This window comes from Patella vulgata, chromosome 3, assembly GCF_932274485.2.
Source record: "Patella vulgata chromosome 3, xgPatVulg1.2, whole genome shotgun sequence".
NCBI lineage: Eukaryota > Metazoa > Mollusca > Gastropoda > Patellidae > Patella > Patella vulgata.
In genome coordinates this window covers 60,824,593-60,840,467 of record NC_065881.2, presented here as the reverse complement: position 1 = coordinate 60,840,467, position 15,875 = coordinate 60,824,593, and the positions used below count along the sequence as shown (strand labels likewise).

General features: G+C 33.7%; 1 protein-coding gene across 1 annotated transcript; it reads left to right on the top strand.

The window, feature by feature from the left end:
• Positions 1 to 301: 301 nt before the first annotated feature.
• On the top strand, positions 302 to 10,822 carry LOC126814237 (ankyrin repeat and SAM domain-containing protein 6). The gene is made up of 8 exons (XM_050539274.1): positions 302 to 414; positions 1,581 to 1,686; positions 3,419 to 3,599; positions 4,098 to 4,155; positions 4,372 to 4,439; positions 4,845 to 4,961; positions 5,419 to 5,494; positions 5,701 to 10,822. Exons 2-8 carry the CDS (start codon positions 1,619 to 1,621, stop codon positions 5,784 to 5,786), a joined length of 654 nt encoding a protein of 217 aa, XP_050395231.1. The 5' UTR covers positions 302 to 414; positions 1,581 to 1,618; the 3' UTR covers positions 5,787 to 10,822.
• Positions 10,823 to 15,875: the final 5,053 nt, after the last annotated feature.

The following is a 15,875-nucleotide window of genomic DNA, read 5'->3' as shown; positions in this document are numbered from 1 at the left end:
TACTGGACATTCGAGTCTCCGCCTCACTTCTCCATTCTTTAATTAAATCATTAAATGATGATCTTAATTTTAAGAAGTTAAAATCTCTGACATCCATTGGTCTAGAGAGTTGATCACAGGCTTGTTGTGTTAATAAATGCTTAAATAATAGTTTAAAATTCAGAGCTCTTACATATGCATCTGTAACTTAAAATAATTGTTTCCTTTAGACACCAAGAAGACCGACATCATTTCATCCTGCCAAGTTTTTGCCAGATCGTAGTACAGGTAACCATGGTAATACTAATCCTGCCATTACTAATTCTAGTCCTACATCATCAGGTGGCGCTAGTAGTATAACTGCTATAAATAACAAGTTTACCACTGGTTCTAGTACCGATGTAACCAATGGTAACCCTCCAATAATCATTAAAGGTTAATATTTTAATACTAATATTATTTTATTTGGACTACTTTATAAATACTAATAATGATAACAAGATAGAAATGATATTGCTGCAAGTACCAGAAACAATGATATTTTGGCAAGAGAATTACAGGCATAAACAGAGGGTGAGAAACAGGAAAATTAGAATAGGTCTTTCTTAAAAAATTACTGAATGTTATTGAGAGGCTCAGATTCCCTTTCAGATCATAACACTTTACATCATCAACATATTAAAAGTTGAAGTTAATCGTCCCCCACCTTTCATCACACTTTTTGGGACACACTAACACTCTGCTTCTAATTGAGCCAGAATATTCCAGCATGGTGTATTTGTTTATTAGATGAAATGAATGCTTTGGCTGAGTTAGATGATGAGCATTTTCTGCTTAGGTTCAGAGATAAACAATTTCATTGTTCAATGAGATGAATGCCTTGGCTGAGTTAGACAATGAGCATTTTCTGCTTAGGCTAAGCAGAGATAAACAATTTCATTGTTCAATGAGATGAATGCCTTCGCTGAGTTAGACAATGAGCATTTTCTGCTTAGGCTAAGCAGAGATAAGCAATTTCATTGAACACAATAGCTTGGATTCTAATTGAGGAAAAATGCTCAAAATTAGTGTAGATGTTCATTAGGTGAATACCCTGACTGAGTTCGGGGATAAACAATTACTAATTGATACTAACTTAATTACAAAAGCAGTATCTTTTAAACACATTTAATAGTACATGTATGCTATAATTTGTACACCCCTACAAAACTATTCATGGGGCATAATTTTTGTTATTTGTGTGTCAGGTACTAAAAAATTATTTTTGCTCTCTCCCCCCACCTGTTGGCTTGTTGAAATTATTCTATCCTGTTTGAAGTAGCTTTGTATTTGAAATCTGTAGTATTTTAATTAATAGTAGTTATAAATGCATGAAACAAATTGATATCTTACATCTCCCTGGTTGAGTAATAGATTTCGATTTTTAAATTAACTAGTGAAAAAATTCACTGTCAAGTAATTAGTTTTGACATAAATATAGTCTTCTTCATTTTCAACAAATCTCTATTTGATTTCTGGTTGTTAAACAAAAATATTGTTTTCTTTTTCATCCAATATTCTATGGTAATAGTAGAAAATAAAAAGTGTTGTTTTCCTTTCAGATTACCAACAGAGTCCTTTATACAGCCCCAGCCCTCAGATGCCATCCACACCAAATACTCTACGCTATATGCAACATTCTACTCCCTCTAGATTATTCCATCCACGGTAAAAACAGATTTACAAGAGGGCCGTCAATAAATTTGACATGCCCAGTAACTGATTTAATTTTCCTACCCCAAAAACTGTTTTTATAAGCCCACATTTTCATGTGGACGTATATTCTCGTCGCCCATGTCCGTCCGTAGAGGTCACAATCTTTATCCGATTTAGTTTAAACTTGAAATGTATGATTATGACCCAAAGATCTCGGTTCCTTTCGATATTCGCGCATATCGGACTGTAACTTCCTGAATTATGGCCCCTGATTGTACGAAAAATCGCGTTTTTAGCTTGTGGACCCTAAAGAGGTCATAATTTTTATCCGATTCAAAAAAACGTATTATTATATCACCGTTGCACCCTAAGGACGACTGAGTTTGAATTTCATGAAAATCGGCCCAAAACTGACAGACAAAATGGCCGCCGTTCGTTCTCAAATAGCGTAAAAATATGGTATATCAAGGTTGTGGACCCTATAGAGGTCACAATTTTAATCCTATTTTGATGAAACTTGAAATGTAAGTTTATAACCCAAAGATCTCGGTTCCTTTCGATATTCGCGCATATCGGAACTTAACTTCCTGAATTATGGACCCTGATTGTACGCAAAAATCGCAATTTTTGCTGGTGGAGCCCATAGAGGTCATAATTTTTATCCGATTTAAAAAAATGTATTATTATATCACCGTTAGACCCTAAGGATGACTGAGTTCGAATTTCGTGAAAATCGGCCCTAAACTGACAGACAAAATGGCGGTCACAATATAGAGGTCACAATTTTTATCCGATTTTATTGAAACTTGAAATGTAAGTTTATGGTTCCTTTCGATATTCGCGCATATCGGACCTTAACTTCCCGAATTATGGCCCCTGATTGTCAAAAAATTGCGTTTTTAGCTTGTGGACCCTATAGAGGTCATAATTTTTATCTGATTTAAAAAAACGTTTTATTATATCACCGTTACACCCTAAGGATGGCTGAGTTCGTGAAAATCGGCCTAAAACTGACAGTCAAAATGGCCGCCCCTCGTTCTCAAATAGCGTAAAAATATGGTATATCAAGGTTGTGGACCCTATAGAGGTCACAATTTTTATCCGATTTGTTGAAACTTGAAATATAAGTTTATAACCCAAAGATCTCGGTTCCTTTTGATATTCGCGCATATCAGACCGTAACTTCGTGAATTATGGTCCCTGATTGTACGAAAAATCACTCTCTTTTTAGCTTGTTCTCTATCCATCTCTCGAAAATGTGGGCGTATCCTGCATGGCAGCCGCTGGTGGAATTATATAGGCCTACCTATTCTGACTGAAGAAGAAATTGCACACTTTGACATCAGTATTAAAAAAATTTTGTGCGCCTCCCAACCCTCTTTTGAAAATCTTGCATAAGACTCAATTCGTTATTGCTGAAATCCACATACATCCTGAATGTGAATTTCACATTAAATTTACTCATATTATGTTTGGCACAACGGTCCCTTCTGAAGTTTGATTATGGACCATTGACATTGTGTTTTAATTAGTAATAACTCTCTGGAACTCCTATCTTAATAATCTATGTTTATAATATCCAGCAAAGCAAAACCAGAAACTACAGTTAGGTAATGCACATAACCATTATACAAGTTTTTAAATTTAAAGGGTTTTGTGTTCACATATCAACATCACTGAAACATCAGAAATGCATTAGAATATACTTATAACATAATGAAAATTTACTATTTCATAATTTCAGAAGAAAGTCAACAAGTGTACCAGCTGCTTTTCGGAATACGTCGACAACCACATCACCTAATAGTTCCACTAGTGGTAGTTCATCTATTACACCTCAGCCAGCTTCTAGAAAGAAAAGTTCATCATCTAAAGATAGTACAACGTCTACATTAACTCCATCACCTTCCCCGACACCTGGAAAGGTTACTAATTTATTTTTTTTGCTTTTTACAGTAGAAATCGAATTAGAATTAGATCGTTATTTCATGTCAGGTTTTGAAATTTTGTTGGTCTACACTGCATGGAGATCTACCAACTTACTTACTGGCTCTCTATCTATTAGGGTTCATAAATCATGATTTTCATTTTTTCAATCTACTAGTTGGATTATGACATCTGGTGAGCAAGACAGTTGGATAATCATAGCAACACAAAATGCCAAAAATGGTAGTCAGCTGTTTGGGGAGCTGACTTAAATAAGACTGGCTCTATCCAAAACTAGTAATTTAGGAAGCAGAAGATTGGTTGTGGATCAAATCCTCTCCATAGAAAAGTCTTGTTTACTTCACTGTCTCTACCAGCTGAATTTCATATAAATTACAACAATTGCACTGTTCAGCATACTGTTTTGATTAGTATGTTCCACAACTTAAACTTAGCAAACAATTGGCCAATATTCAGTAACTAATGTTTTATTGTAGGTCGGAGAAGAAGCTACGATAGCACTTGCATCATTGAGAGAAAAAGAATCTTGTGATGGTAAGTTGATTTATAATTCATAGTCATTTCATAATAATTTATATGATTCGTCATTATTGAAAGGTAACAAAGATGACTTACCTGATCAGATGATGGCTAAAAAAAATATTAATACAGAAGTTGGTTCTGTTAAGTTGGTGGTAGCAACCCAGAACCAAATTTTAAAAAATCCTGAAGACAGAAATATATATATATTTTTTCATGTATTTGTTTTAGCAGAATTATCTGGAATATTGAAGAAACTGTCACTTGAGGAATATCAACCTATTTTTGAACAGGAGGAGGTATGTCATATTATTACATTAGAAGTACTGGTAAATTGTCTGAATATTGGAAAAACCTCAACAATAAATAATATTGTAGAATTACCAGAAAGTAGGTGTTGTGAGGAGCCAATATGGATTATATCCATTTTATCTGTATCAGATACTTTCTGTTGAAATATCTGCCAATACAGATATTATTACCACCACCAATATACAGTAATTTGCAGATGTTTCCTAATGAAAAGTGATACCCTGTGTTACAAAGCTGAAAAGAATAAATGACTCTTATGGAATATTTAGTTGCTTCATCACCTTTTAATTTATATGCTAACTGCTGGAAGGTATTGCATAATTATTATTATAGAACTATTTTTTTTTTACATATATAATAACAGAATAACATGTTCTTGATTTATCTCTAAGGTTGATATGGAAGCATTTCTAACTCTAACTGAAAATGATTTAGAAGAACTTGGTATCGCTCAGTCTCATTCAAGACGTCAAATATTATCAGCTATTTCAGAACTTAATACAGGCAAGGTAAAAAGTTGTGTTGTGATTATTTATTGCACCCTACTCAAAATTTAATAATAAAGTAGATGTGCAATAACTATTGTTCACACCACTTTACAAACATCTAATATTTTAGGAAAGAGCAACACTCTAACAGTAAAAGTTCCAAAAAGAAATTATTATCTATTTTCTTTAGCCTTCAAACAGATTTTTAGAAATATTGGTTTGTGCTGATTCTGATATGGTTAAAGGAATTCTATAGGAATTAGGGCAATTTAAATTTGCAAAATTAGACATTTTTGCACATCTTCTAATCCACCTGAATGATTTGAATCAAATTCGCTGGGTATTTTGCATTGGTGACATCAAAGAACAGGCAAATGTAGACATTTTTTCATAGACAGAAATTTAATATATTGATAGCCTAACCCAAGCTATCAGTCCCCTCAAATACTTGATTTATTTCATAATATTTTTGATACAGGGGAAGGAAAGACAACAGTTTCATGATACGATGACATCTTTTCAAAGTACTTTAAAATCAAGAATACCAGAATCAGGTCAGTAATTTTGAAAAGATATATCCACCTAAAAATATGTTAAAATTACATTGGTACTTTCTTTTTACTTTTATATTTTAGGCTAAAATAAATGAATATAAAGTTATATGATATTATATTCAAAATAACAACAATATTTTTTACTAGCACTTGTAAAACTTCTTAAAATCACCAAATAATTTGTAAATTGGATGATTTTGCTTCAGGAACTGAGAACAGTGATTTAACGAACTGGGCGATACAAGAAGAAACAGATCCTCATGTTCCTAGTGCTAAATCTAGATCCTCATGACAATACTATACAAAAAATCTATTACCAGTACTCAACACTGTACCAGAATTGAATCTTAATATGTCTTAAACATCCAAAGGCTGAAAAATCTACAGACAGATTGTCCACACAAATGTATAGAGCTGGTTGTAATGCAATGTTCAGTGACATAAAGATACAGTGCTAGCACTGTACATACAAATAATGCTGATGAAATAAATATTTGATGAGGGTTTATTCAAGAATAAACTAAGCTTTGTTGTATATATTGACGAAATATTTGTATTGTAGGACATAATAATAAATTTATCATCTGGCATATGGTTCGTGCAATATTCAAAATAGTGGGCTAAACACTCTGCTTTTTGGAGAAAAAAATTCTATTTTATACAGTTCTACCATTTTTAATAACTAAAAGGTTTTTATACACTTATCTTCACCGGAATAATAATGCTAAACAATGGCTAAGGACATATCTGTTAAATTCTCAAGTTGCTTGTGCCTGTTTTTTTCTCTAGTACCATAGAAGAGTAGTTGAGTATATAGCTCTCCATCATTATAGCTAGAATGGATATCAACTCACCATATTAAAGGAGCCGTTTCAAATATATTTTAGTGAACAAAATTGGTTAATTCTGTATGAAACTTGTATCATAGTGTAATATTTAAAAGTGATAATTTTTCAAAGTAATACAACAGCTGGTCAATTTTATTTGAGATCGTGTAGTAGTGTCTGGATAAATATGCTTATGAGTTTGCCTTTTTGTTGTCATGTTTATCATGTCACTTATTACGCTGATGTAAACAATATTTTGAATTTTTTATCTGAATTAATTATCCTTTTTATATGCCCACATTGAAATGTGGTCGTATATTGCTGTCGATCCTGTATGTCGGTCAGGCGTCCACAATTGCTTGTGGACTCTCTAGAAGGGTAACGTTAATATCCGATTGACTTTAAATTTAAGCACAATGTTTAAGGTCATGAGAAGAAGAAGTCTATTGATTTTCAACAATTTCCAAATCTTGTTGATGCACTAGAGGCTAAAGTTATATAAATTAATACAATGTGTTTAAGGTCATGAGACAAACAATCAAAACAAAATCTAATGATTTCTGATAATTACTTAATGGGTTGCTACTCATAATTAGATTTTAGTGTGTTGTAAATGTTTTCATTACTAACAAAAGAAAAAATATGTGACAACCCTTGTTGACTGCCCGGACGACTTAGCTGCTGTGGGCATGTTTCATTGCCTGGCAACATATCTTTAAACTAGCTAAGTTTCTAACTCAATATATCTACAGTCTTCGACATTAAAAACAAATTATTTGTCAATTTAAATCAACATTGATGTTGTGATCTTACCTGGAAAAGATGGGCTTCTGATATCCAATATTTAAGACAAAATAAACATTTTACCATCCCTACACAAATCGTGTACCATAATGCATTTCTGCACCATTTGTAACAAGGGACTCGACGAACGAGGCTAGACATATTCCACAAGTCATGTCAAATGGTGGCGCAATATTCTTATCTGAGAGCATGCGCAATAAATACTATCGATGTAGACTGGAATAACCAGACGCTAGAGATAGCTATTTGATTGAGACTTCTGGCATATTTCGCCAAACATAACTAATTTGAAATTACAGTAAAAACAGAAACGATTGATTGTAAATCAGTTTATCTACATTTATATTACATTATTATATGCGTTGCGACCCATTTGTGTCAATTTCTAGGTCCCAAATATTAACGATTTAGCTCCTTTAAGCTATTTTGACAATAATTTCTAAACATTTAGAAAGGATAAAGTCAGTTTGTTGACCTTTTGCTGTTTAATTTGCATTCAATAATTCACTTCTAAGAACTGATAGCTGGTGGAATTTGGAACTGGTCCTTTATATTAAATAAATGTACATCATAATGTTATAATCGGTACATGTACAGTGCAAGTTAAAAGATGTATATACTGGTAGATTGCTGTAAATATAATTTATATAATGAATCACACATTAATATATTTTGTATCATGGTAACTTATAGTTTTAGAATGTCAATAATAAATATGTGTACATCCGAGTCATATGAATTTAATATTGTTTTTAGCTTTTTGGATTTATGGCTTATGTCATTAGTACTGTTCCTCATTCATCCGGTGAACATATTTTTGACTTGCTGAAATGATTTCAACAAAATGTCTTCATACCCACAGAGACAATTATCAATTTTGTTCAGAATAAAGAACACGAGATAATTTATTCAAACTTGCTGGCTTTGTTTGGTCCATGATAGAAGAACCATATCAAAACTACACACCAATTTTATCAACCGAACCATTGTAAATGCTCTACAGTCAAATTTTTTATTCCAACTTGCTCAGTAAGTCATAAGAAGGAACATAACCAACATTAGGAGTCACATAACTGCACTATCTCTGCAGCCTTTTGAAAACTCTCTAGATTTCGTTTTTTGTTTGTTGTTTTACAGATTCATCTAGGTCAGAAAGTTTGAGTTTTATATACTCTTCAACAAAAGTAGGGGATATTGAAATGCAAATACTGATGCAAGTTGTGATATGATAAATAATCATGCTTCAAATGGGTTCTACACAGCGAGCAGTAGCCAACATGCTTAATGTGTCACAGTCTGTGATCAGCAGACTGTGGAACCGGTACCACCAAACACACAATGCTGATGATAGACCTCGTTCAGGTCGTCCTAGAGCCACTAAACAAGCCCAGGATGGATACAAATCGTGGACAAACGGCCAATCAGCTTTCTGTAAACTTGTACCAAGTTACAGGAATTCGAGTTACACCCCAAATGGTTAGAAATTGGCTACATGCAGCCCATTTGCATGCGCGACAACCACGTGTTGTTGCCTCCATTAACTCGCCAGCACATGGCAAACAGGCGTCAATGGTGTAGGCAGCGTAGAAATTGGGGTAATCGTTGATGGGTGCGTGTAATGTTCTCAGATGAGTCCAGATTTACTCTGGACTTCACTGACAGGCGTGCTCGGGTTTGGAGGCGTGTAAATGAGCGTCATGCTAACGTTAACGTCAGACAGCATGACAGATTCGGGCGTGGGTCTGTTATGGTGCGGGGAGGAATCACCATGACTGGCAGAATGAACTTGCATATTGTTCAAGGAATCGTCACTGGTGTGTACTACCATGACCACATCCTGGCACCGATAATTCTGCCCTTTGCTCATCGTGCAGGTCGACGTTTCATCTTTCAAGATGATAATGCCCGTGCCCGTGTCGTGAATGACTGCCTCCAGCATCAGCATATTGTCCATATGCCTTAGCCAGCTATGAGTCCTGACCTTTCCCCTATAGACTATGTCTGGGACATGATCGGGAGACGTGTTCGTCGACGTCAACCAACAACACGGCAAGAATTGGCCTTGGCACTGCAAGAGGAGTGGGTCATATTGCCCCAAATTGTGATTGGACGGTTGATTAGGAGATGCCATGACGAATTGCTGAATTATTATTATTATTATTATTATTGTTCGATTTATATATGTCTGAGGATTGGTGGAACAATTACTCATTATTAAGACAAAAATCAAAATCGTCCATTTTCACTTTTGGCAGTATATCTCTTTGCGAGTGAAATGGGGCCGTCAGATAAGCCGCCCATATGAACTGTTTATGTTCATGTGTGGGCAATTGGCCTGTTATTAATATACAGTGGTTTACCTCTAATAAAAACAGCAGTGTATTTCCGCAGTTTTGTACTGTTTCTGAATATCCCCTACTTTTTTTGAAGAGTATATTTCAGAATTCTTTACAGAAAATTAAAGGGTACCTACATCGACCATATTATGTGGTATGTAGTTGAACTGATAGCACAACGTATTGGTCGTGCGACCTTTCTGACTTCACACAAACGAAGGATCTGACCGACGACATTTCAGGCTTCATAGTAACAAAGTTTCGGACAATAATAAATGATGAATAAAGAAAATATTGTTGAAAATTTGTGTATATTTAGTAACACTTCTTTGTTTTTCTTTTATCAAACAGTAAATGAGCTTGATTGACCAATCACTGCTGATGTTTTTATAAGCCCACATTTTCATGTGGACGTATATTGTTGTCACCCCTGTCCGTCCATCCACAATTTGTTTGTGGACAGTCTACAGGTCACAATTTTTATTTGATTTTGACGAAACTTAAAATATAGGTCTATCTCCCAAAAATCTTGGTTCTTTTCGATATTGGCATAAATCACGTTTTTAGATTGTGAACTCTACAGGTCACAATTTTCATGAAACTTTGAATGCATGTTTATAACCAAAAGATCTTGATTCCTTTCAATATTCGTGCATATTGGATCCAAACTTTCTGAATTATGGCCCTTGATTGTACAAAAAATCACGTTTTTAGCTTGTGGTCCCTCTAGAGATTACAATTTTTAGCCGATTTAAGAAAATCTTTGAATATATCACCGTTACACCTTAATGATGGCCGAGTTTGAATTTCGTGAAAATCGGACAAAATGGCCGCCCCTCGTATACAAATTGTGTAAATATATGGTATATCAAGGTTGCAGCACTTTTGGTCCGATTTTGATGACACTTGAAATACATGTTTATAACCCAAAGATCTTGGTTCCTTTCGATATTTTTACGGCCGCGATTATCGAAGATTGAGAATTTGCTTTTTTCCTGATCTACCAAATAACCGTAAGATTTCTTTGTACATACTGTAATAAAATCGAGATTAATGGTATTAGCTTTAATTATCTCACTTTGATTACTGCCATTTTTAAGGGCAAAGTTTGGCTTTACCATGCTAGATCTAGAACAACAAACAGATTATTGAAAGTTTTATTTGTTATGTACATGACCGTATACATTATGAGCAAAGCTACTTGCATGCTACGTGTAAAATATGAAAATGTTAAATGAATCATATAGTACATACATTGTACATGGATCTACCACAACCTGGACATTAAATAAGCAAAAAAAAATAATTATGGAACATTCTTTTTTTTCCTTAATACTAATAGACACTCAAAGATGTCAAAATGATTCAAGCCGTTAGCTTTGTGTCACAAGTCATATCCAGTATACTGTACTATTCCAGTATCAATTTAAGTCATTAAAACAGATAATGTCTTTTACACTTTCATTTCTACATCACTGGAGCTGCTTGCTGTGTTAAAAGGATTCCAAATCTCTTCTTAATTGTCACCCTATGTCTTGAAAATTTATCCTCTGGTGAGAATTTGGCGGGATGTGCAGATAATGTTGGTTTACCATTGGGGTCCGTTTCCTGAAGTAAAAGTTAATAAAGTGTTTATATCAGTGTAGAAATAACATGTACCGGTATCTTGTAAGAATAACCACAACCGTTTTAATTTTTCATTCTACCATAATAGACTAGAAAGTAGTAAAGTTGATTGGAGATCTTTACCGGTATCCTAATTAATACATTTTTAGGTTCTGGACAAAACATGGATGCCTACTTGTATTAGTACTGAGATGTCTTATTTCAAGTTAGTATTTGAGGTTCGATAGAAATTAAAGTACATATATTTCTAAGAACAGTTTGGCGTGTTTCAATAGACTAATAGACTACTGTGACTGTGATAGATGATAACTTAATTACCAATTGAAGACATCCAAATTTATTGTATTAATTATGAAATGAACCAAATCAATTACCACAAAACCTTTGGGAAACAAGACAAAAATAATTTAGATGATGTGCTCGTTTATATGGCATATATAGATAGAAACCTCATCTCTCAACCCTCCGTTCGAGAGAAGAGATGGTTCTAAAATAGTACAAAATTAACTTATTTTCAAGATGTTACATGCATCAGTCACAAAATTAACAAATACGATTGATATCAAAACTAGGGGTATCTACACTTACTTTCATCGTATATACCCTGTTACCTTCATCGTTAAGGTAATATTTCAAGTACATTTTATCAAGATATCTGCTGGTTGCGTTGAAAATAACTTGTAAATTGTGGTTTCAAAGAACGTGTTTACTTCGTTAAACTAAACCGGAAGCACGTGTTCTAACGGTAGACGCAAAATTTCAGACCACAAAAAGGCAGATAAATAAAGTGAAACGAATTAGAATCACTATTAGCACAACGCCGGTTGTAAATACCGTGGCGTAGATGGTATACATAGATAGTGTTTATGTTCATGAGACGAATAATCCTATTATGGTTATATTATTAGATGAACGTTATATAATATTATAATCCAATCGATTTCTGACAATTAGGGATTCACACTGGTCACTGCGTAGCTTGTGTGAAACACTATTAAATCGGGTTTTTTTTTTTTGTCTGAAACTTTGAAATTGCTATTACTAAGATTATTATTCTTTTTGCCGGTAGGCCTACTCCTTATTTCCCAGAGTCTGCTTTAGATATTGATTATCAGTTACAAACTCTCGAAGGATATGATATATGCCATCATTAGGCCTACTTATTAAAACAATTTCGAAAGTTCTACCTGGACTCTAGAACTTAGTGCCCGAATGGTAGAAAACCGGAAGTCAGCCGTAGGGTCTAATAAGTAGCAGTTGACAATTTCGAAATTTCGTCGCTGTCTATTTAAGTTCGAAAAGTTGTTCACGAAACAATTTTTGTTATTTTTCAAAATTTTCAAACTTGACCTACATTTTGGGATACCCAAAGCCAACCCAATTGGAGCAAATAAAGGTTTCATTCAGAGTTACCGCCCTTTATTTGTCGAATTTTAAAAAAAAATTCTGCCCATTTAAAAACTTTTTTTTGAAAAAAAACCCCGGCCTAATGGATGTTTCTAAAACTTCATGAACATGAAGTCCTATGCCCATCCCTTTGAATAAAACTATACCGACAATGATCCGTAAACCGGAAGTAATCGAAATAATGTCAAATATTTTGGAAAAATGGATTACCATATGATGCCCAATATGGCAAAATATGACACGCCGAAAATAAAGTATTTTCTGTTTTTTAGCCTTTTAGGACGCCTTCATCTCGAAAACTACTCCAGCGATTTTTGTTGAACTTTCTATATCAAATATCCTTTCGTTATTCTTGTGCAGGATAGCATTCAATGTGGCTTTGAACTAACTGGAATAGGAGAAAAAAGGGACTAAAAATCGAAAAAAGACGAAAAATCATTAAATTTGGGAAAATGCTCAATTATTTTTTTATTTATACAGATCTTCAAAAAAGGTTTATTTATTTTGATAGCTGATCTAATGACGATTCTGATGATTTATAATATGTAGTGAGTAATTAAAATTTAATTTTCGATATTTTGACATTTTTGCATTTAGGACACATTTGAACAAACAATTTCTCAGGGGAAATTCATCTGATCAGATAATGTAATATCTCATTATAGAGCCCTGGTACGATTCAAATGCTCAATTCGGTTGTTAAAAGTAGCTAGACAGTGATTCGTATACTGGAAGTAGTCCTACAAATGAAAAAAAAGGAAAAAGTAAAAGGTTTGGTGCTCTTGCAAAAAACTTGATTTCTTCCTCAGATGTCACCAGATCATTACAACTAAAGTGTCGTTGGATAGCCCGAATAATGGACTATTATGTGGCATCCAAATGATACAAATTCAATGGTTAGGCAATAGATTATGAGACCCCGAATATCTAGTGTTTTACTTTCTGGGGCCTATTCAGACGCTTTTATCTCGGAAACTACTTTTTTTTCTTTTCATAAACTTCTGTTATTTAGATTCCTATCGGTTTTCTAGGGTGTGAATCCAAATGAGTTTTATTTATTATTCGTTTAAAATCATGATGTTTGATTCCAATGGTCAAATAGTATAAATCAATACGATCATATTGATATCAAAAAATTGTTTCTAACAACTTCGTTGCCGACAAATAACCATCGTTTCTTACGATTTTGCGCATTTTAATTTCAGTTTATGGGTTCTGGGTTAATTAATTATTGCCTGATTTGTATAAAAGTAAAGCTCATATGCCCTGTGGTGCAAATTCTCAACTTTTTTCTACCGATAAAGTTTTCTGTCGGGACCGAAACTGACGTAATTTTGTCCAAAACTTCAATTTTGACGTGTCGAAAGGTCGCTTTTCAAAAGAACATATTAATGTTTACAAATCTGACCGATCAAGATAAATACTCCTACTAAAGACGCAAAATGTTTCGGGCTTAGTTTTTATATCCCTGTTTTGTATTTGCGCCATTTTGATTTAAAGGTGAAGAAAAGGTGTAAAAATGAGCTATTCTGCATTGCATTCAGGCTTTTTATATTTTAAAATATTTCTTGACAACTTTCATAAACCTGTAGCAATAATCCCAACGAAGACTATCTATGTCAAAATTAATTTGTAATTAGCAGTTTCCAAGAAATGGACAATTTTTTATGAGTCACTTTTCACGTTATTTTGCCCGTAAAGAAGTTAATTATAGTCTGCTTTATCGATATGTTTTCACCAAGTAATGCCTAACGACACTTTTGTCTGGGCGGAACCAATTTTATATTTTCAGTATCACCTAATATGGCGTCATTTCGACATAAACTCTATTTTTAGCCCTAAAAATATTTTATTCATCTGAGTCACATTTGTCCTTTCTTTTTAAAAAAAAAAAAAAAATTAAGATATTTGCTTACAATGAACAAATAGAATGAACCCATGCGAACATTTAGATATATCGCAAAATGGTTTCTAACTTGTACGGTTGCAGAGAAATAGACGATTTACTACAAGTCACTTTTCAAGGTTTTTGGTCCATAAAAGTGTCAATTATTATTCGATTTTTATAAAAGATTTCACCATGTAATGCCTTATGCCATTTCTGATTTCCTAGAACTAATTTAACATTTTCATTATCACCGAAATTAATGTCATTTTGGCAAAAATTGTATTTTTAACCTTCAAAACAATATTTTTTTGAAGTGCGTTATATTTATTATTCGTTTAAAATTATGATATTTGATTCCCATGGACATATATATATATATTGGATCACAAATTGATTCTAGCATCTTCCCTTGTCGAGAAAAACAACAATTTTGTCAGGATCAGTTTTTAAAACTTTTTCGCATTTTAATTTTCCATTAGAAAATCATCTAACTTAGCGGTAAGTTAGTAACAAATTTTGTCATGATCACTTTTTTTCACATTATGTAACACATGGTAACAAATGTATAAATGGAATTGATATTGCTGGATTTGGTTGATTCTGTATCCATTTTATAACACGTGTGCAATGCTTATGTGGAAATCTGTTTAACGGTTTCATTGGTACCGGAAGTGACATAAGTTCAAGTTAACATCGCACCGGAAGTGACATAAGTTCAAGGATAACGTGGTACCAGTGAAACCCGTCATTACTGCATCGCAGTTCTAGATACTGTTGGAGTTACATGCAAACAACGAGGTATCTATAATTATCTAAGCATTTATAAATGTTTAAAAGTTGTGCCGAAAGAAGTTTTGGATTTTTTTTTAGCAGAATTTGAAAGCACAATGAAGTACAGCTATCTGACAAACAAATGGCTGAAATGCAAGAGCACTTTATTGAAAAAAGGCAAAAAAACAACAAACTAAAAACAATCGGTAGAATGGCCCCAAACCCCCAAACTACCCCGCTCCCTATCTCCAAGACAGAGTTGTCTTCCCTAGCAGTAGAATGCCCCGCTCTCTGTACTCTACCTTTTTTTCGAAATAGTCTCTGCAAGCACACACCCTTTTCCAAAGCCTTCAGTGTTATCGGTGCATCATTACACGTGCTAGTGTTATGGACTTTAAAATTGTTAATATTTTACACAAATCAGGATCGTTTATTTTCTACAATGCATTAAGGAAGTATTTATAATATGCAATAAAATTGTCCCAATTATCCCCTATCTATAAGGAATATAGTAGGATAGACGCTAGAAGGAGGTAATAAAAAAAAAATGTTTTCATCTAGTAACCATGGCGTGGATAAACAAAGTGTTGAGAAGTATCGATTCCCTCTTTTACTGTCAATGGTTCACAACAATGTCTAATATCAACCAACAGCCAAATCATTTAAATTATTATGACGTGTTCGCGGTTAAATGAATTATTTATTGATAACTAGTTCAGGAA